General features: G+C 38.1%; 4 protein-coding genes and 1 pseudogene across 4 annotated transcripts; all 5 read left to right on the top strand.

Moving 5' to 3' along the window:
- The first annotated feature begins 2,044 nt into the window (after window positions 1–2,044).
- On the top strand, window positions 2,045–3,271 carry LOC137128284 (adenosine receptor A1-like). Its single transcript, XM_067506150.1, has 2 exons — window positions 2,045–2,387; window positions 2,602–3,271. The coding sequence occupies exons 1-2, from the start codon at window positions 2,062–2,064 to the stop codon at window positions 3,248–3,250; spliced, it is 975 nt and encodes a 324-aa protein (XP_067362251.1). The 5' UTR covers window positions 2,045–2,061; the 3' UTR covers window positions 3,251–3,271.
- A 2,222-nt stretch (window positions 3,272–5,493) lies between these two features.
- On the top strand, window positions 5,494–7,705 carry LOC137128283 (adenosine receptor A1-like; annotated as a pseudogene).
- A 1,695-nt stretch (window positions 7,706–9,400) lies between these two features.
- LOC137128178 (adenosine receptor A1-like) lies at window positions 9,401–11,802 on the top strand. The gene is made up of 2 exons (XM_067505976.1): window positions 9,401–9,749; window positions 10,605–11,802. Exons 1-2 carry the CDS (start codon window positions 9,421–9,423, stop codon window positions 11,257–11,259), a joined length of 984 nt encoding a protein of 327 aa, XP_067362077.1. The 5' UTR covers window positions 9,401–9,420; the 3' UTR covers window positions 11,260–11,802.
- Window positions 11,803–14,387: 2,585 nt separating this feature from the next.
- Window positions 14,388–16,713, top strand: LOC137128177 (adenosine receptor A1-like). The gene is made up of 2 exons (XM_067505975.1): window positions 14,388–14,777; window positions 15,555–16,713. The coding sequence occupies exons 1-2, from the start codon at window positions 14,449–14,451 to the stop codon at window positions 16,204–16,206; spliced, it is 981 nt and encodes a 326-aa protein (XP_067362076.1). The 5' UTR covers window positions 14,388–14,448; the 3' UTR covers window positions 16,207–16,713.
- A 770-nt stretch (window positions 16,714–17,483) lies between these two features.
- On the top strand, window positions 17,484–20,392 carry nat8l2 (N-acetyltransferase 8-like 2). The gene is made up of 2 exons (XM_067506046.1): window positions 17,484–17,642; window positions 19,218–20,392. The coding sequence occupies exon 2, from the start codon at window positions 19,230–19,232 to the stop codon at window positions 19,899–19,901; it is 672 nt and encodes a 223-aa protein (XP_067362147.1). The 5' UTR covers window positions 17,484–17,642; window positions 19,218–19,229; the 3' UTR covers window positions 19,902–20,392.
- The last annotated feature ends 269 nt before the right edge of the window (window positions 20,393–20,661 follow it).

The raw sequence follows: 20,661 nt of genomic DNA, 5'->3' as shown, positions 1-20,661 counted from the left end.
TACTCACCGTCCTTTAAAGGGTGGAAAGTAATGTCCTACATCTGAGCTTTACCCAATTGATTTAATTGACTTGTATTTCACTACATCTAAAAGCAAATATCTACACTTTGCACTCAACTACAATTACAATCAAAGTTGCCCTAAATGCTACGTATTAGTTAACACATTTCATTAAACACTTTAACATACAAACCCGATTCCAAAAAAGCTGGGATATTGTACAAATTGTGAATAAAAAAGGAATAGAATAATTTACAAATCTCAAAAACTTATATCTTATTCACAATAGAATATAGATAACATATCAAATGTTGAAAGTGAGAAATTTTGAAATTCCTTGCCAAATATTGGCTCATTTTGGATTTCACGAGAGCTACACATTCCCAAAAAGTTGGGACAGGTAGCAATAAGAGGACGGTAAAGTTAAATGTGCATATAAGGAACAGCTGGAGGACCAATTTGCACCTTATTAGGTCACTTGGCAACATGACTGGGTATAAAAAGAGCCTCTCAGAGTGGCGGTGTCTCTCAGAAGTCAAGATGGGTGGAGGATCACCAATTCCCCCAATGCTGTGGCGAAAAATAGTGGAGCAATATCAGAAAGGAGTTTCTCAGAGAAAAATTGCAATGAGTTTGAAGTTATCATCATCTACAGTGCATAATATCATCCAAAGATTCCGAGATTCTGGAACAATCTCTCAAAACCATATTGGTGCCCGTGATCTTCGGGCCCTTAGACGGCACTGCATCACATACAGGAATGCTATTGTAATGCAAATCACAACATGAGCTCAGGAATACTTCCAGAAAACATTGTCGGTGAACACAATCCGCCCTGCCGTTTGCCATTGCCGGCTAAAACTCTATAGGTCAAAAAAGAAGCCGTATTTAAACATGATCAAGAAGCGCAGGTGTTTTCTCTGGGGCTAGGCTTATTTAAAACGGACTGTGGCAAAGTGGAAAACTGTTCTGTGGTCAGACGAATCAAACTTTGAAGTTCTTTTTGGAAAACTGGGATGCCATGTCATCCGGACTAAAGAGGACAAGGACAACCCAAGTTGTTATTAGCGCTCAGTTCAGAAGCCTGCATCTCTGATGGTATGGGGTTGCATGAGTGTGTGTGGCATGGGCAGCTTACACATCTGGAAAGGCACCATCAATGCTGAAAGGTACATCCCAGTTCTAGAACAACATATGCTCCTGTCCAGACGTCGTCTCTTTCAGGGAAGACCTTGCATTTTCCAACATGACAATGCCAGACCACATACTGCATCAATTACAACATCATGGCTGCGTAGAAGAAGGATCCGGGTATTGAAATGTCCAGCCTGCAGTCCAGATCTCTCACCCATAGAAAACATTTGGCACATCATAAATAGGAAGATGTGACAAAGGAGACCTAAGAGAGCTGAGCAATTAGAAGCCTGTATTAGATAAGAATGGGACAACATTCCTATTCCTAAACTGGAGCAACTTGTCTCCTCAGTCCCCAGACGTTTGCAGACTGTTATAAAGAGGAAAGGAGATGCCACACAGTGGTAAACACGGCCTTGTCCCAACTTTTTTGAGATGTGTTGATGCCATGAAATTTAAAATCAACTTATTTTTCCCTTAAATTTAATATTTTTGATACATTTGATATGTCATCCATGTTGTATTCTGAATAAAATATAAGTTTATGAAATTTGTTAGTTATTTCATTCCTTTTTTATTTACAATTTGTACAGTGTGCCAACTTTTTTGGAATCGGGTTTGTACTTTTTTTACAGAGTTACAGCAAATAATATTATGAAGTGTTTTTTAACCAGCTAATCTAAAGTTCTCATCAAGTAAGAAGTATGATGGCTACTAGATTTAGACTTTCTTTAGAAACTAAAAATAACACATAGCGACAACCTTCAGTTTCAATTTGTTTTTCTCACACTTGAAGCTATGTGGTATTAAATATAAACGGCTAAATATAAACTTCCTTAGAAGGTGTGACAAGAGCACATCATATTCAGACTCAGACTGACATTCAGACACCAGTAATCATCAAATGTGATCCTGCTAGGAAGCACAATGAAGTTGGATGTGATCTACATGTTGGTGGGGGTGCTCATTGCGGTTGTTTGCTGTTTGGGTAATATTCTGGTCATTTCAGCAGTGTGGATCAGTAACAGCATGCAAAAGCCGACATTTTGCCTCATCGTCTCTCTGGCTGTCGCTGACTTTATGGTTGGCTGCGTGGCCATACCGTTTACGATGGTGGTGGAACGACAAGTGACTGTCTCTTTCCACAGCTGCCTCTTCATCAGCTGCGTGGTCATCCTGTTGCCCTCGGTCTCAGTTCTGTCTCTGGTGGCTATTTCAGTGGATCGTTACCTCCGAGTGTCTGTTCCTCTCAGGTATGATCCTTCAAACGTGTACTAATACAAAAGTAAAGTGGGACCGACAGTGTCAGTTTAATCATGTGATGGTAATGCATGGTGTTTGGGATGATAAATGGGAACACACTTAAAACTTTACACTTTTATTCATGCTTTCATGCTTTCTTTATCACACATACTCACTCACGTACCTACTTGTTGATATACCAATAATAACTGCTTCTCTCTAAAGGTACAAAAGAACTGTGACAAGAAAACTTTCATTCCTTGCAGTCGCAGCTTGTTGGATTGTTGCAGTACCACTGAGTTTTGCTCCCATGCTTGGATGGTACAACCATAAAACTTTGTCTTCTTCAATCAACTCCACTATTGTCTGTCAGTTTATAAGTGTGATCCCCATGTCGTACCTGGTTTACTTTCGTTTTTTCCTCTGTAACCTCACACCTCTGTTGGTAATGACAGTATTGTACGGCTTTGTGTTTTGTACCATTCGAGGAAGCCTTCGAGAAAAGCCGGGTAATGGTGGCCCAGCTCACAACTACCTAAAGAAAGAGAAACAGCTGGCAGGGTCTCTGGCTCTGGTCTTGGTCCTGTTTGCCGTGTCCTGGCTCCCTCTTCACATCATGAACTGCATCGTTTACTTTGTTGGGTTAAACGTTATACCACCAACAGTTTTTCATGTTGGCATCCTGCTCTCTCATGCCAATTCAGCTATAAACCCAATTGTGTATGCGTTCAAAATCCAAAAGATCAGGTCTGGATACCTGAAGATCTGGAGACAGTATATTAGATGTGAAGAAGTAAATCAAGGACCTCAGACAAGCCAGACGACAGAAAACAATCTCAGCAGTAACTTTACCAGTGTGGGCAAAAATGAGTGATTTGCATGATTTTTGTTTTAAACATCACATCTCTGATTTGTAACTACACAGACATATACTTGAATACAAACATTAATATATTTTGTTGACTCAACAGATGCCATTTAATTTAGCTGTCTCATGTTTTGTTTTAGAAATTCTATTTAAAGCTAATATTTGTAATTTTTTTTCAGTCTCTCAAGAAAAATGTGCCCCAAATCATTCCTCATTGTTAAGAGGTGCTGGGTCTTGAGTCTCATCCTACCAAAGTTGCATATGATACAAGCATTCACACTGTTTGTAAATCTTTACCATTTGGTTTATTACAACATGAATTCATGGTCAATTTTGTTTAAATTGAAAATTATCACTGGTGCAGCCAACTGGGTGATCAGCTGGGTGATCAGCTCTTGGAGGAGTCCTGGATGAGCTAAACCATTTGAGGATTAAGAAGGCCACTATTCTCATGGGAAGCTGCAGTGTAGCCCCTTCCTGACTCTACCGGGCTTGGACCGGCACTACACAGCTGGGGATGGGAAAGGACTGTTGGGGGTTCAGTGTCTGTCCCAGAGACACTTATAGCCGGCGTATAGCTGGGACCAGGGATCGAACCCTGACTCTGTGGTTTGTTTACAACAGCCTTACCAACTGAGCCCCCAGATCTGTGCCTTGCGATAATTCTGTTTCTGAGCTCTGCAGGAAGTTCCTTTGACCTCATGGTTTTTCCTTTGGTGACTCCTGATGGGACAGTATGCAGTGTCAGTTGTGAGGCCTTCTATAGACTCCAGTCAAGGCGTAGAAACATCTCAGCAATGATCAAGAGAAATGGGAGGCACCTGAGCTAAATTTCAAGTGTTGTTGCAAAGGGTCTTAATAATTAAGCCAAACTGAAATTTAAATTATTTTATTTAAATTACATTTACAAACATTTCAAAAATTCAGGTACAGAGTTTAAATTCATGAGGAAAAAAATGTATTTAAACAACTGTAGTATCAGGCTGCAACATAAAAACATTTTAAAAAGTGAAGGGGGTCTGACAACTTTGTGAATGCACTGTAAAAGGTCTTCTTGGTTTTCCCACTGATGTCCATGTTCTGGTCTCTTTGACACCTACAAACCCATTTGCCTTTCTCATCAATAAAGTGTTGCTATGATGCCTTTTAAAAAGTTAAAATTCTTAAAAGGCGACTTCACCAATTTTCAACTTGCTTAATTTAGGGTGTATATGTACATTAATGGTTTTAAACCTTACTGTGACTTCCCTGTATCAAAATATTTCTCTGTTTGTAGCTGCAAACTCATCCAAATGACATCACCTGGAGGACTTTTCATGATTAGGAGTACGGATGATATCATCTGGCACCACGTTCTCATCCCACAGCATGAGATATTGACGCTCCTAAGACGTCATATTGTGCCACGTTGTACGTCCTTTGGTTATCATATTGGCGCTACTGGACGCTCAAGGTCTTCCATTATTTGACGGCCTGGGAACAACTGCACCTGCAGAAGGTCTTGACAAAGCTGTGCCTTGTAACAACTCAGGAATGAAAACGGGCTGCATCTGAAGGAATTTTACGAAAGCAGGTTGATGATTACAAACTTCATTATAAAAGCAACAAGATGACATGATCAGAAATGAAGGTTCCTCCAAATGATGTGATGTCATCTGGAGGCATTTTTCAGCTAGACGTAGGGAAATATTTTAATATAGGGAAGTCAAAGGGAAGTTTATTGGCATTAATTTACATGTACTATCCAAACTAGAAGCAAAAAGAAGCAAATTAGAAGTCAGTCTTTGTCTTTGAACATGTCTTCCAGTTTTATTTGTCTTTAAACAGAACTGTGGTTTGTAAATCTGCTCTATGAATGAATTTGACTTGACTTGATATAAAATAATAATCCAACATGGATGAAGTCTGATGAGCTCAGTGCATCCATCTCAACTGACATGCATTAGCAGCAAGAGGTAACCAGAGTTAAGGGATATATAGTTTCACACCAAAAGTCAGAAACAGATTAGCGATGCAGCATCTTTAAAGGCGATCAATATCATCAAGGAAGTGGTATAATGACTTCCTCTATTTAGACCAGGAAGACTGTGTTTCTGTTTTTAATACCTTAAATTGCCATTGCAACAAGCTGCAGTTTTTTTTTTGCTTCACACTAGTAGGTACGCTGTATAATTAAGGGCTGAGCACCTCAGAAGTCACTTCCTTCCTTTCAGAAGAGCACATCATATTCAGGAAACAGTAATTGTCTAAACAGACACACAGCATAATGAATTATGAAGAATTGAGTTATACTTTGGTGGAGGTGCTTATTGCTGTTGGATGCTGTTTGGGTAATGTGCTGGTCATTTTAGCAGTATGGATCAGTAAAAGGTTTCAACAGCCGACCTTCTGCCTTATTGTCTCTCTGGCTGTGGCTGACTTCATGGTTGGCTGTGTGGCCATACCGCTGGCTGTGGTGGTGGATGGAAGAGTGAGGACTTCATTCCACAGCTGTGTCTTCATCAGCTGCGTGGTCATCCTCTTGACCTTAGTGTCGGTTTTGTGTCTGGTGGCTATTGCAGTGGATCGTTTCCTTCGGGTGTATGTCCCTCTCAGGTATGATTATTCAAACATTAGTACCGATGCAAAAGTAAAGTGGGACTGACAGCATGAGGGATTAAGTTTTCGTTGTCTGCTAAATACATTCAGTCATTGCACTATAAGGTTTTGGAGACATTTGGCTTTAAAATCAAAAGATGACTTTGGGACAAAAGTTCAAAATTTCAGCTTATTTGTTTTTTTGTATATGGAATTTGCACCGTGACTCAGTAAAGATTGAGATAAAAAAAAACAATAATTTATATATATATGTATATATATATATATATATATATATATATATATATATATATATATATATATATGTATATATATATATATATATATATATACACACATACATATACATATATATATATACATATACATATATATATATATATATATATATACACACACCTTTTTATTTGTTGCTAATTTCAATCTGGCTTCCTGATTCTTACAGCTTTGGTTTGCATCATGTGATATGGTATCTGTATTACTTCTCATGTTCAGGCTTCATCAGTTCAATAAAAAATATAAATTAAGCCCCCAGATGAAAGGTAAATCTAGGACATTTTTAATCACGTAGCTGGCACTGAATATTTTAACTACATTTCTTACATACAGTTTTAATGCATATATGATAAGAAATTTTATTTTTTAATATACCAATAATAACTACTTCTCTCTACAGGTACAAAAGAACTGTGACAAGGAAACATTCATTCCTTGCAGTCGCAGCTTGTTGGATAGTTGCAGTACCACTGAGTTTTGCTCCCATGCTTGGATGGTACAACCATGAAACTTTGTCAAATTCAGTCAACTCCACTATTGTCTGTGAGTTTATGAGTGTGATCCCCATGTCGTACCTGGTTTACTTCAATTTTTTCCTCTGTAACCTCATACCTCTGTTGGCGATGACAGTATTGTACGGCTTTGTGTTTTGTACCATTCGAGGAAGCCTTCGAGAAAAGCCGGGTAATATTGGCCTGGCTCACAACTACCTAAAGAAAGAGAAACAGCTGGCAGGGTCTCTGGCTCTGGTCTTGGTCCTGTTTGCCGTGTCCTGGCTCCCTCTTCACATCATGGACTGCATTGTTTACTTTGTTGGGTCAAACGTTGTACCACCAACAGTTTTTCATGTTGGCATCCTGCTCTCTCATACTAATTCAGCTATAAACCCAATTGTGTATGCGTTCAAAATCCAAAAGATCAAGTCTGGATACCTGAAGATCTGGAGAAAGTATATTAGATGTGGAGAAGAAAATCAGGGACCTCAGACAAGTCAGACGACGGACAACAATCTCAGCAGTAACTTTACCAGTGTGGGTAAAAATGAGTGATTTGCAGGATTTTTTGTTTTAAACATCACATCTCTGATTTGTAACTACACAGACACATCATTGAATACAAACATTAATACATTTTGTTGACTCAACAGATGCCATTTAATTTAGCTTACTCATGTTTTGTTTTAGAAATTGAATTTAAAGCTAATATTTTAAATTTTTTCTCAGTCTGTCAGGAACAAAGTGCCTCAAATTATTTCTCATTGTTAAGAGGTGCTGGGTGTCTTGAGTCTCATCCTACCAAAGTTGCATATGATACAAGCATTTACACTGTTTGAAAATATTCAACGTTTGGTTTTATTAAAACATGAATTCATGGTCAATTTTATTTACGTTTTTTGACAAAAATATAAAGAACTTAAACTCAGAATTTAAACTCATCAAAATGAACACTGGTGCAGCCAATTGCATCTAAACGTTTTATAGGCACTGTAGCTTTACGTCATTTCTTTGTTTATGTTGTCTCACTGTAGATTTATGTTTGTAGTAAGCCATGAAATATTTTAGCCTGCATTTTTACTTTCAAAATTCATGCAATGCTTATCTTTTGTTTTTTTAAATAAACTGTTTTTATTTGATTTAAAGATATTTGTACACTTTCTCCTGCTGTCTTACACAAGCGACATAGTCACCTGGCTGTTGAAGCAGCAAATATACTTAACAAAATGTGCTCTAATAAAGACTGAGGAGAGGCTTCAGTCTAGCCATTCTGCTCATAAGCCTAGATCAGTGGAGGGCAGCAGTGATGGTTGTCCTTATGGAACTTTGTCCCATCTCCACACAGGTTGTTTAGAGTTCAGTCAGAGTATCCATCAGGGTCTTGGTCATGGCTCTTAATGAAGCCCTTCTCCCCCGATGGCTGGGAGATCAGCTCTTGGAGGAGTCCTGGATGAGCTAAACCATTTGAGGATTACAAAGGCCGCTATTCTCATGGGAACCTGCAGTGCAAGTTTAGCTCCTTCCTGACTCTACCGGGCTTCAATCTGCTCTGCACAGCTGGGGATGGGAAAGGGCTGTTGGGGGTTCAGTGTCTTGCCCAGAGACACTTATAGCTGGCATGTAGCCAGGACAGGGGATTGAAGCACTGAACCTGTGGTTTGTGGACGACTGCCTTACCAACTGACCCAACTGAATTTTAGGAAAGCAGGTTGATTCCAAACTTCATAATAAAAGCAACGCGATGACATGATCAGAAATGAAGGTTCCTACAAGTGATGTCATCTGGAGGCATTTGTCAGCTAAGTAGGGAGATATTTTATCATAGGGAAGTCAAAGGGAAGTTTATTGGCATTTACTTACATGTAATATCCAAACTAGAAGCAAATTCAAAGTCAGTCTTTGTCTTTAAACACTTCTTCTAGTTTTATTTCTACTTATAAAAACTGTGGTTTGTAAATGTGTACTATGAATACATTTGACTTAACTAATAATCCAACATGGATTGTAGAGGTGGTCTTACTCGAATCTGATGCTCCACCAAAAACTTCACTCCAGAGATCATTGTTTGACGAATATGGAACATTTATTGTACTTGCTTCTCAACTTAGCTGATGACGGGTCAATTGTACAAACAAGTTTAAGTACAGTAATCTCACTAGTATATTCGCAAACAGCTTCATCAAACAAGTTTCTCAAAGTATGGCAGAACTCCCTGAACTCGCAGAACCCACAGAACTCTGTAAGAAACCGTGTGCCTCCACAGCTACATACTGAACTTTTTTCTTCTACCTTGTTGCAGTCCAAACCACCTTGTAGTCAGCTCCTCTGCTGCAGCCACCGTGTCACGTCTGCACCCTTCAGTAGCTGAGCTGAACTGCCTCTCTTGCCACAAACCCTTTGCACTGCATTGTTCCCCCTGACAACCGCACAACAAACTTAAAAAGGTAAACTCAATGCATGAGCTCAGTGCATCCATCTCAACTGACATGCATTAGCAGCAAAAGGTAACCAGAGTTAACGGAAATATAATTTCACACCAAAAAGTCAGAAAAAGATTAGCGATGCAGCATCTTTAAAGCCGGACAATATCATCAAGGAAGTGGTATAATCACTCCCTCTAGTTTGATCAGAAAGATTTAGTTTCTGTTTTAATACCCTAAAAAAAAAAACACCGCAACAAGCTGCAGTGTTTTTGGCTTCCGACCAGTAGGTACACTGTATAATTAAAGGCTGAGCACTTCCTTAAAGGTTTCAGAAGAGCACATCTTATTCAGGCAACAGTAAATATCTAAAAAGACACACAGCACAATGAATTTTGAAGAACTGAGTTATACGTTGGTGGAGGTTCTTATTGCTGTTGGATGCTGTTTGGGTAATGTGCTGGTCATTTTAGCAGTATGGATCAGTAAAAGCATTCATCAGCCGACCTTCTGCCTTATTGTCTCTCTGGCTGTGGCTGACTTCATGGTTGGCTGTGTGGCCATACCGCTGGCTGTGGTGGTGGATGGAAGAGTGAGGACTTCATTCCACAGCTGTGTCTTCATCAGCTGCGTGGTCATCCTGTTGACCTTAGTGTCGGTTTTGTGTCTGGTGGCTATTGCAGTGGATCGTTTCCTTCGGGTGTATGTCCCTCTCAGGTATGATTATTCAGATATTTGTACTCATGCAAAAGTAAAGTGGGACTGACAGCATGAGGGATTCAGTTTTTGTTATCTGCTAAATACATTCAGTCATCGCACTATAAGGGGTTTTAGATGAAAAAGACATAGTCAACTCCAAAAGTATTGTTTCTGGGTTTAAGTCAAAAAGATCACTACGATATGAAAATTAAAATATTTCGACTTACTGTCGAATTACTTATTTGCACATTAGATAGAAAATAGAAAGAAAATGTATTATTTTTTAAAGTAAACTGAAGTATATACAACTTGATGCTATATGATTCGCTTGGCTGGTCTAATAGATAGATACACTTTTTTTCCTAAACTCTTTCATTGAGTAGAGATGATGTTTTGGATCTTTGTCTTGCTGGATGATTATGCTTTGACAGATGTTAATCTTCGTCTTATCAATCCATAAAGCATTTTCTAGAACTTTCATGGCTCATCTCTGTACTTTCATAAATTGCAATCTGGCAAAACTTCTTTAAGAAAGCATGGAAGTTCAATTGTCTGTCAACAGCACCTTTGAGTGAGCTATGTTATTTATGTGTATCAAATAAAAGCTTAAGTTCTAAACTTTCATGTCAGATCCATCTTTCCACGTTAAACTTACATTACTTTGATGTACAGCAAAAGTAAGTAGCTGGTCCTGTTACAGATTTGAAGAGAAATAAAAATTTTATCTTTACATTATCATTTTTATCACACCCGCCATTTATGTAGCTCACACAAAATAATATTTAAAAAAAATGTTTATACAATTTTTACATTGCTATTTGATAAGAAACAAATATTTGTTCATATAACAACAATAACTGTTTCTCTCTACAGGTACAAAAAAGCCCTGACAAGGAAACATTCATGTCTTGCAGTTGCAGCTTGTTGGATTGTTGCTGTACCACTGAGTTTTGCTCCCATGCTTGGATGGTACAACCATGAAACTTTGTCTACTTCAGTCAACTCCACTATTGTCTGTCAGTTTATAAAAGTGATCCCCATGTCGTACCTGGTTTACTTTAATTTTTTCCTCTGTAACCTCACACCTCTGTTGGCGATGACAGTATTGTACAGCTTTGTGTTTTGTACCATTCGAGGAAGCCTTCGAGAAAAGCCGGGTAATTGTGGCCAAAAACTGTCTCACAACTACCTAAAGAAAGAGAAACAGCTGGCAGGGTCTCTGGCTCTGGTCTTGGTCCTGTTTGCCGTGTCCTGGCTCCCTCTCCACATCATGAACTGCATCGTTTACTTTGTTGGGTCAGATGTTGTACCACCAACAGCTTTTTATGTTGGCATCCTGCTCTCTCATGCTAATTCAGCTGTAAACCCAATTGTGTATGCGTTCAAAATCCAAAAGATCAAGTCTGGATACCTGAAAATCTGGAGAAAGTATATTAGATGTGAAGAAGCAAATCAGGGACCACAGACAAGCCAGACGACAGACATCAATCTCAGCAGCAACTTTACCAGTGTGGGAAAATATTTGTGATTTGCAGGATTTTTTTGTTTTAAACATCACATCTCTGATTTGTGACTACACAGACACATCATTGAATACAAACATTAATACATTTTGTTGACTCAACAGATTCCACATAATTGAGCTGCTTCATGTGTTGTTTTAGAAATTCAATTTAAAGCTAATATTTGTAAAAAAATATTTTTTCAGTCTCTCAGGAAAAATGTGCCTCAAATCAATTGTCATTGTTAAGAGGTGCTGGGTGTCTTAAGTCTCATGCTACCAAAGTTGCATATGATACAAGCATTCACACTGTTTGAAAATCTTCACCGTTTGGTTTTATTACAACATGAATTAATGGTCAATTTTATTTACGTTTTTTGACAAAAAATATAAAGAACTTAAACTCAGAATTTAAACTCCTCAATATTAAGCCAACTGCACCAAATCTTTTTATAGGCACTGTAGCTTTCATTTTTTGGTTTATGTTGTCTTACTGTAGTTTTATTTGATTTAAAGATATCTGTACACTATCTCCTGCTGTCTTACACAAGCCACATTGTCACCTGACTGTTAAAGCAGCAAATATACTTAATAAAATGTGCTCTAATAAAGACATTGTTTTAAACTTACACAGAGTGAGAATTCCTTTCACATTCATACCCGAGAGAAATATTTAATAAAATAAATTGTGTATGTTTATCTCCTGAAATGATCAGTCAAAATCTGGCAGCAGTAAAGCTGGATGGGGATGTAGGGCTATGTTCTCTTGCAGGCGCATTAGCGTTTACTTAAATGCAGATGTTCTGCAATATTTCTCAGGGCTACGCTGTATTCTTAGGCTGCATCTGCTATGGCAAATTTTGTGGCAGCGGGCAAATTTGATTGTGCTGGTGTGGGAAAAAACCTGTGGCTTAGGCTGGGTTTATGCAGATTAGTGGTGCAGTGCAATATTGATGCCCATTTTGGACCTATACAGCATTTGCCATAGAACCTACTTACACCCCTTTTTATCTTGAATGCAGACACAGTGCAATTTTCATACCATTACTTGGCACCAGCGCATGCACACAGAGATCTCTCTAGAATTAAAAATTACTTTCAGTTATGTCAAATTCAGTTATGACTTGTGTGGAGCAGGAAGTAGCAAAAATCAGTAAGAGTGAAGTGAGGAGGACGTTGAAGAGGATGAAGAGTGGAAAGGCAGTTGGTCCTGATGACATACCTGTGGAGGTATGTAAGTGTCTAGGAGAGGTGGTAGTAGTGTTTGTGACTAGTTTGTTTAACAAGATCTTGGAGAGTGAGAGGATGCCCGAGGACTGGAGGAGAAGTGAACTGGTGCCAATTATTAAGAACAAGGGAGATGTGCAGAGCTATGGCAACTACAGAGGAATAAAATTGATGAGCCATCGAATTAAATTAAGTTAAGTTGTGGGAAAGAGTTGTGGAAGCTAGGCTAAGGGCAGAGGGGAAAATTTGTGAGCAGCGATATGGTTTGATGCCTAGAAAGGGACAACAGATGCAGTATTTGCTTTGAGGATGCTGATGGAGAAGTACAGAGAAGGTCATAGGGAGTTGCATTGTGTCTTTGTAGATTTAGAAAAAGCGTATGACAGGGTGCAGAGAGAGGAGCTGTGGTATTGTATGACGACGTCTGGAGCGGCAGAGAAGTATGTTAGAGTGGTGCAGGACATGTATGAGAGCTGTAAGACCGTGTTCCTTTGACCTCATGGTTTTAACTTTGGTGACTCCTGATGGGACAGTATACAGTGTCAGTTGTGAGGCCTTCTATAGACTCCAGTCAAGGTGTAGAAACATCTCAGCAATGATCAGGAGAAATGGGAGGCACCTGAGCTAAATTTCAAGTGTTGTTGCAAAGGGTCTGAAATTTAAATTATTTTATTTAAATTAAATTTACAAACATTTCAAAAATTCTGGTACAGACTTTAAATTCATGAGGAAAAACATTTATTTAAACAACTGGAGTATCAGGCTGCAACATAAAAACATTTTAAAAAGTGAAGGGGGTCTGACAACTTTGTGAATACACTGCAAAAGGTCTTCTTGGTTTTCCCACTGATGTCCATGTTCTGGTCTCTTTGACACCTACAAACCCATTTGCCTTTCTCATCAACAAAGTGTTGCTATGAAGCCTTTTAAAAAGCATTCTTAAAGGGTGACTTCACCAATTTTCAACTTGCTTAATTTAGGGTGTATATGTACATTAATGGTTTTAAACCTTCCTGTGAGTTCCCTGTATCAAAAATATTTCTCTGTTTGTAGTTGAAAACTCAACCAGATGTCATCACCTGGAGGACCTAGGTGCTGGAGGAGATAAGGCGTAAAATTGTGCCACGTTGTACGTCCTTTGGCTTATCATATTGTTGGCAGTGGACGCTCGAGGACTTCCATTATTTGACGGCCTGGAAACAACTGCACCTGCAGAAGGTCTTGACAAAGCTGTGCTTTGTAGCGACTCAGGAATGAAAACGGGCTGCATCTGAAGGAATTTTACGAAAGCAGGTTAACGTTTACAAACTTCATAATAAAAGCAACGAGATGACATGATCAGAAATGAAGGTTCCTCCAAGTGATGTGATGTCATCTGCAGGCATTCAGCTAGAAGTAGGGAAATATTTTAATATAGGGAAGTCAAAGGGAATTTTAATGGCATTTATTTACATGTACTATCCAAACTAGAAGCAAAAGAAGCAAATTTATCAGTCTTTGTCTTTAAACACATCCTCCAGTTTTATTTCTCCTTATAAAGAACTGTGGTTTGTAAATCTGCTCTATGAATGAATTTGACTTGAATTGATATGAAATAATAATCTAACATGGATGAAGTCTAATGAGCTCAGTTTATCCATCTCAACTGACATGTATTAGCAGCAAGAAGTAACCAGAGTTAACGGAAATATAATTTCACACCAAAAAGTCAGAAACAGATTAGTAATGCAGCATCTTTAAAGGCAAACAATATCATCAAGGAAGTGGTATAATGACTTCCTCTATTTTGACCAGAAAGTTTCTAGATTCTAGATTCTATTTACTACCTTAAAATAAACCCTTGCAACAGGCTGCAGTTTTTTTTTTTGTTTCACACCAGTAGGTACAGTATATAATTAAATGCTGAGCACCTCAGAAGTCACTTCCTTCCTTTCAGAAGAGCACATCATATTCAGGAAACAGTAATTGTCTAAACAGACACACAGCACAATGAATTTTGAAGAATTGAGTTATACGTCGGTGGAGGTTCTTATTGCTGTTGGATGCTGTTTGGGTAATGTGCTGGTCATTTTAGCAGTATGGATCAGTAAAAGCATTCATCAGCCGACCTTCTGCCTTATTGTCTCTCTGGCTGTGGCTGACTTCATGGTTGGCTGTGTGGCCATACCGCTGGCTGTGGTGGTGGATGGAAGAGTGAGGACTTCATTCCACAGCTGTGTCTTCATCAGCTGCGTGGTCATCCTTTTGACCTTAGTGTCAGTTTTGTGTCTGGTGGCTATTGCAGTGGATCGTTTCCTTCGGGTGTATATCCCTCTCAGGTATGATTATTCAAACGTGTACTGATGCAAAAGTAAAGTGGGACTGACAGCATCAGGGATTCAGTTTTTGTTGTCTGCTAAATACATTCAGTCATCGCACTGTAAGGGGTTTTAGATAAAAAGGAAATAGTCAACTCCAAAATTATTGTTTTGGGGTTTTAGTTAGAATGTCGACTTATTTGTCGAATTACTTATTTGCACATTAAACAAAATGTATTATTTTTTAAAGTAAACTGAAGTATATACAACTTGAGGTTATATAATAGATAGATACACTTTTTTTCCTAAACTCTTTCATTGTGTAGAGATGATGTTTTGGATCTTTGTCTTGCTGCATGATAATGTTTTGACAGAGGTTAATCTTCGTCTTATCAATCCATGAAACAATTTCTAGAACTTTCATTGCTCATCTCTGTACTTTTGTAAATTGCAATCTGCCAAAACTTCTTTAAGAAATTCATGGAAGATCAATTGTCTGTCTACGGGACCTTTGAGTGAGCTATGTTATTTACGTGTATCAAATAAAATCTCATATCCATCTTTTAAAGTTAAACTTAGGTTACCTTGATGTACAGCAAAAGTAATTAGCTGGTCCTGTTACAGTTTCGCAGAGAAATAAAAAAGGTATTTTTACATTATCATTTTTTAATAACATCCACCATTTATGTAGCTCACACAAAATAATATTTAAAAAAATGTTTATACAGTTTTGACATTGCCATTTAATGAGAAACAAATATTTGTTCATATACCAACAATTACTGCTTCACTCCACAGGTACAAAAGAACTGTGACACTGAAACATTCATGTCTTGCAGTCGCAGCTTGTTGGATTGTTGCAGTACCACTGAGTTTTGCTCCCATGCTTGGATGGTACAACCATGAAACTTTGTCTAATTCAGTCAACTCTACTATCGTATGCAAGTTTACAAGTGTGATCCCCATGTCGTACCTGGTTTACTTCAGTTTTTTCCTCTGTACCCTGACACCTTTGTTGGTGATGATAGTATTGTACGGCTTTATTTTCCGTATCATTCGAGCAAAACTTCGAGAAAAGCCAGGCAATGGTGCCCAGATACAGTCCTACCACTACCTAAAGAAAGAGAAACAGCTAACAGGGTCTCTGGCTCTGGTCTTGGCCCTGTTTGCCCTGTCTTGGATCCCTCTGCACATAATGGACTGCACAGCTTACTTTGTTGGGCTTGATGCTGTCCCACAAACGGCCTTCCATGTTGGCATCGTGCTTATTCATGCTAACTCAGCTGTAAACCCAATTGTGTATGCGTTCAAAATCCAAAAGATCAAGTCTGGATACCTGAAGATCTGGAGACAGTATATTAGATGTGGAGAAGAAAATCAGGGATCTCAGACAAGTCAGACGACAGACAACAATCTCAGCTGTAACTTTACCAGTGTGGGCAAAAATTAGCAAACATGATTGTTTTTAACATCACATAGACACATTGTTGAATACAAACAAAAAATTTTAATACAACGTGCCTACTCACATGTCATTTAGCTGTTTTGTGTTATTTTTAGAAACTTAATTTAACTTTTCTGTATTGTATTTTTTTTCTTTTGCAGTATGGTACGAGGGGCTGGGTGTCTTGAGTTTTAGGCTACCAAAATGGCATATAATACAAGTATTCACCTCGTCTGGAAATGTTCATCTTTTGTTTTCTAACCACATGGAATTGTTGTCAATTTAATTTTTTTGTTTTTTGATAAAAAGCTTGAGTCTGTTTATGTTTTCATTCTGTAGTTTTATGTTTGAAGTTAGCAATGACATATTTGCACTTGTTGTTTAGTTTTTACTTTTAAAATTTATGCAGAGCTTGACTTTTGGTGTCAGTTTTACATCATATTTGACTTAAATGGCTATTTGTACATTTTCTCCTGCTGACTTACAAAACTGATATTGTCAACAGACAATAAAACAGCAAAAATGTGTTCTAATTTTACTTGCAGGTCTAGCCTCCTTAGTTTGTCTGTATGTTATGCATTTATATGCATTTCTATTTATTACCAATCTACTGTGCATCCATATTATATTACATATTAAGTAACTTACAGATCCACTCAGTTACATGATTAGATGATGCTTTACTTATTTACAAGGGAACATGAATAATCCCCCTCTTACACAGCAGTAATGTATCATGCAAAAGAAAGTTCCACAGGATTAACCAGTAAAATTTCAAAGGTCCAAAATAAACTTGTAATTAATCTAAATCCAAAATCAAGTGTCAAAAAGGCTGTTTTGAGCCGAAACTAACTGCAAGGCGACCTCCTTCCTTCGCACTGCTGACTCAGAGCCTGTCTACATCACTCTACGCCATTACCACTAGGAGGTGCGCTTCATCCTTACTGCTAATAATGAAAGAAGAATATAGTTTGACTAACGCAATAAATTGCCATTTATAGAGTAATACCTATTCACAATTGACTAACAATAACAGTAACAAATTGCCCGTAGGTATAAATATGAGTGTAATTGGTTGTCTGTCTCTCTGTGGCCCTGAAATGTACTGGCTATCTGGGTGTAATCAGCATTTCGCCGGATGACAGCTGAGATAGGCTCAACCCAGATATCTTTCAGATATCTATGATTAGGATTATAACTGTAAACAAAATGGATATACTTTGACTAGGGGAAATGTAATCTAACTTGCCCTAGAAACAACATGTTTATTTCCTGTTTCCAACGGCTTCCGTAGCGACGTGCGCTGTTTCGCGCTCACCAGTTAATAAAGCGTCCGCTAGATCCGAAACACCAGGTTTGTTGCGTTTCTCTTGTTCAGAGTTCAGCTGAGCCGCAGCTGCTCTGCTGTTTGGCATCGTGTCCGAGAACAAGGATCTTTACAGGTTGGCTTGAATTGGTACCGCTTGTTTAAATCTAGTTCAATGTAGTCAGCAGATAGATAATTCAATGTTTAACCTGTGTCGCGTGTTCATTTTGCACGTTGCAGAGATTTTTGATAACGTTATATAATTTGTAGTTCCGAGCCTGTTCTTGTGTTCGGTTCTACTGCGTTTCAGAGCTGATCATGATGAAGGTTGCAGGGCATCTACAAGTCCTAAATATACACTATATTGCCAAAAGTATTCGCTCACCTGCATTTAGACCCATATGAACTAGTGACATCCCATCCCAGCTTCAACTCTTCTGGGAAGGTTTTCCAAGAGGTTTAGAAGTGTGTTTATGAAATAAATAATACACAGCTCTAATTCATACCAAAGTTGTTCTATCGGGTCAGGTCAAGTTCTTCCACGCCAAACTCACTCATCCATGTCTTTATGGACCTTGCTTTGTGCACCTGAATTCATTTATTTGGATGGGTGAGCGAATACTTTTGGCAATATATTGTATATTTTTAAAAAAGCATTCATGTTAGTTTTTTGAAGCTAGAATGACAAAATCGTATGTCTCATTATCAAAAACATACTTTTTATGTGATATTTGCTGAAAAACTGCTAAATTGCATTTTGTATATACAGATCTGCTGCTTTTCCAAGTCATGTTCAATGATTAATTGGAATAGTAAGATTGGAAATTTAGTGTAAAATAGTAACAATCTAATTTTAGGTCTTTTCATCTCAACAAGTTTTCACTGATTATTTTGTTTAGAATGACTTTGAAACGTCATTCAGGATGGTTCAAAATTGTTTTAAAAATCTTAAATATGATGTGGTGAAATTCATAGAAAGTGGGCCATAAATCAAGATATTATTTGTAAAACTATTTATAACACTTACAGGAGATGCTGTAATGCTGTAAGTAGCTGTTTGTACAGTTTTATAATAATTACACTCTATGTTACATGAAGTTACACCAAAGGTTTAATAGGTGATACAATATGTGACAGAAAGTCACTGATTGACTATGTTTTGGATTTGGACAATCTTTGATTACAGGAAGCTAAACATGTATAGCAAAGAATTGCATCATGATTCTGTTCATTATTCATCTTGTTATTATTGTTTAATCAATGGATAAATAGTTTAGCCTGAAATCTTTCAGAAAGTAGTGAAAAATTACCATTCTGAGTTTCCAAGGAGCCCAAGGTGAATATCACGTTCTGTACCAAACCTAAAGATACTCTATCTATAGTGACATAAAAAATTAATTTTACATGAAAGAGATAAAGTAAAAATAGACAAATATTACATCATTGATTAATTACTTCATTCTTTTTTTAAAGCACAAATGTAAAACATCTGCATCTTTTAGCTTCTCTAATGTAAAGACGTCTTTGTCATATAAAGATTGGATATCTTTGGATTTTCACTGGAGAAGAAAACTATTTTGCTGAAGATGCTGCATTAAGCTCTCTAAATTATAGGCTACTAGTTTTTGTTAGAATCATTTAACAAATAATCATATTTAGTTTAGGTGGAATCTCACATATGATTCTTAACTTATTTATTTTTTCCTTTTAGTTCTGTCTGGTGATGCAGCTGGTGATCCGCCAGTACCGTCCCTCTGACAGGGACGCTGTCTTCAACCTGTTTCGAAATGGCATTCAAGAGCACATCCGTCCGTGTTTTTACAGCGCCATGACCAGCCCTCTCTACTTGGCCGTGACCCTGGCTATGTGTGTTTCTGGCTATCTCCTGGGCTCCGTGCTATGTGCTGTGCTGTTTCCAGGAATCTGGGTGGGCCTTGTGTACTACTGCTGTCATGAGCTATATGCTGGCTTCGTCAGGAAGAAACTCCAGACAGACATGCAGGACATTCCTAGGTACTATCTCAGCAGACCAGGTCACTGTTTCTGGGTAGCTGAGGCTGAGGTTGATGCAAGGGCACAGATTGTGGGTATGGTGGCCGTAATGGCCAAACAAAGTGGCAAAGAAAGGCAAGCGGAGCTGTTCAGGATGATTATCTCACCATTGTGCAGACGGATGGGCTTGGGGTTCAGGTTGGGCCAGACAGTGGTTGACTTTTGTAAAGAGCAAGGCTTCTCCAAGTTGGTACTTGAAACCAGTTCTGCCCAAATGGCTGCTGTGACCCTATACAAGAAACTGGGGTTTAGCCACACCCTTACACACACTAAGGCAGAGGCCCCCTTTTGGGTCATAATGCTGGCCAGGGTTTATATTATAAGAATGGAAAAATCCTTGTAAGCCTTGAATAACCACGATAAGCTACTGTTTCTCTTCAGTTCCTTGCTGAATGTAGTTAAAGCTTTTGCATCAGCAATTCTTGATCGAGAAGCTTTCTCTCGCAAACTCACTTTTTCAAGTGCATTGCAGAGGAAGAACCAACAGCTTTTATTTGAACTAAATGGAAAACCTATTGTTATGTTTCAAACCTGAAATGCTGGTGCTTCTATTAGATAAGACAATATAAACCTTTATTCTTCCCACAGTTGGGACATTTCCAAAGTGGCTCTAATTGTACTGGGTTGTGATTAACCCACTGTTTATTAATGTAACATCTGTACTTAAAAATAAATAAATAAATAAAAATAGCACATTTTTATAAAAAAAAAACTCTGATTACTTTACTGTGATAACAGATTTTATTGCACAAATGTCACTGATCACATTCAACTGTTTTTCATACATAAAACATGCAAGAAATAAAACCACTCCCAAAGATTTTGGGTGGCTGTATGTTTGGCTCATGGTCCTTTTTCCAATATTCATTTGCTGCAACATTATACTTATTGTACAACCATGGGCATGTTCAGAAACCACTTCTCAGCTAAGTTTGGTTAAACTGTGCTGGAATAACAAATTCATAACAAATGTTTAATAGCTGTTAGGTGCAACAACATAACAAAGGTCCAAGAAATGCCAGTCGACAGGGTATACGCCAGTGAGTGTCATGTGGAGAGTGTCATAAATGTCATAAAGCTATAAAATATGTGATTGTTGAAAT

The sequence above is a fragment of the Channa argus genome, chromosome 5 (genome assembly GCF_033026475.1).
Source record: "Channa argus isolate prfri chromosome 5, Channa argus male v1.0, whole genome shotgun sequence".
NCBI classification, from domain to species: Eukaryota; Metazoa; Chordata; class Actinopteri; order Anabantiformes; family Channidae; genus Channa; species Channa argus.
The sequence above is the reverse complement of the archived record's forward strand: the minus strand, read 5'-3'. Positions and strand labels throughout refer to the sequence as shown.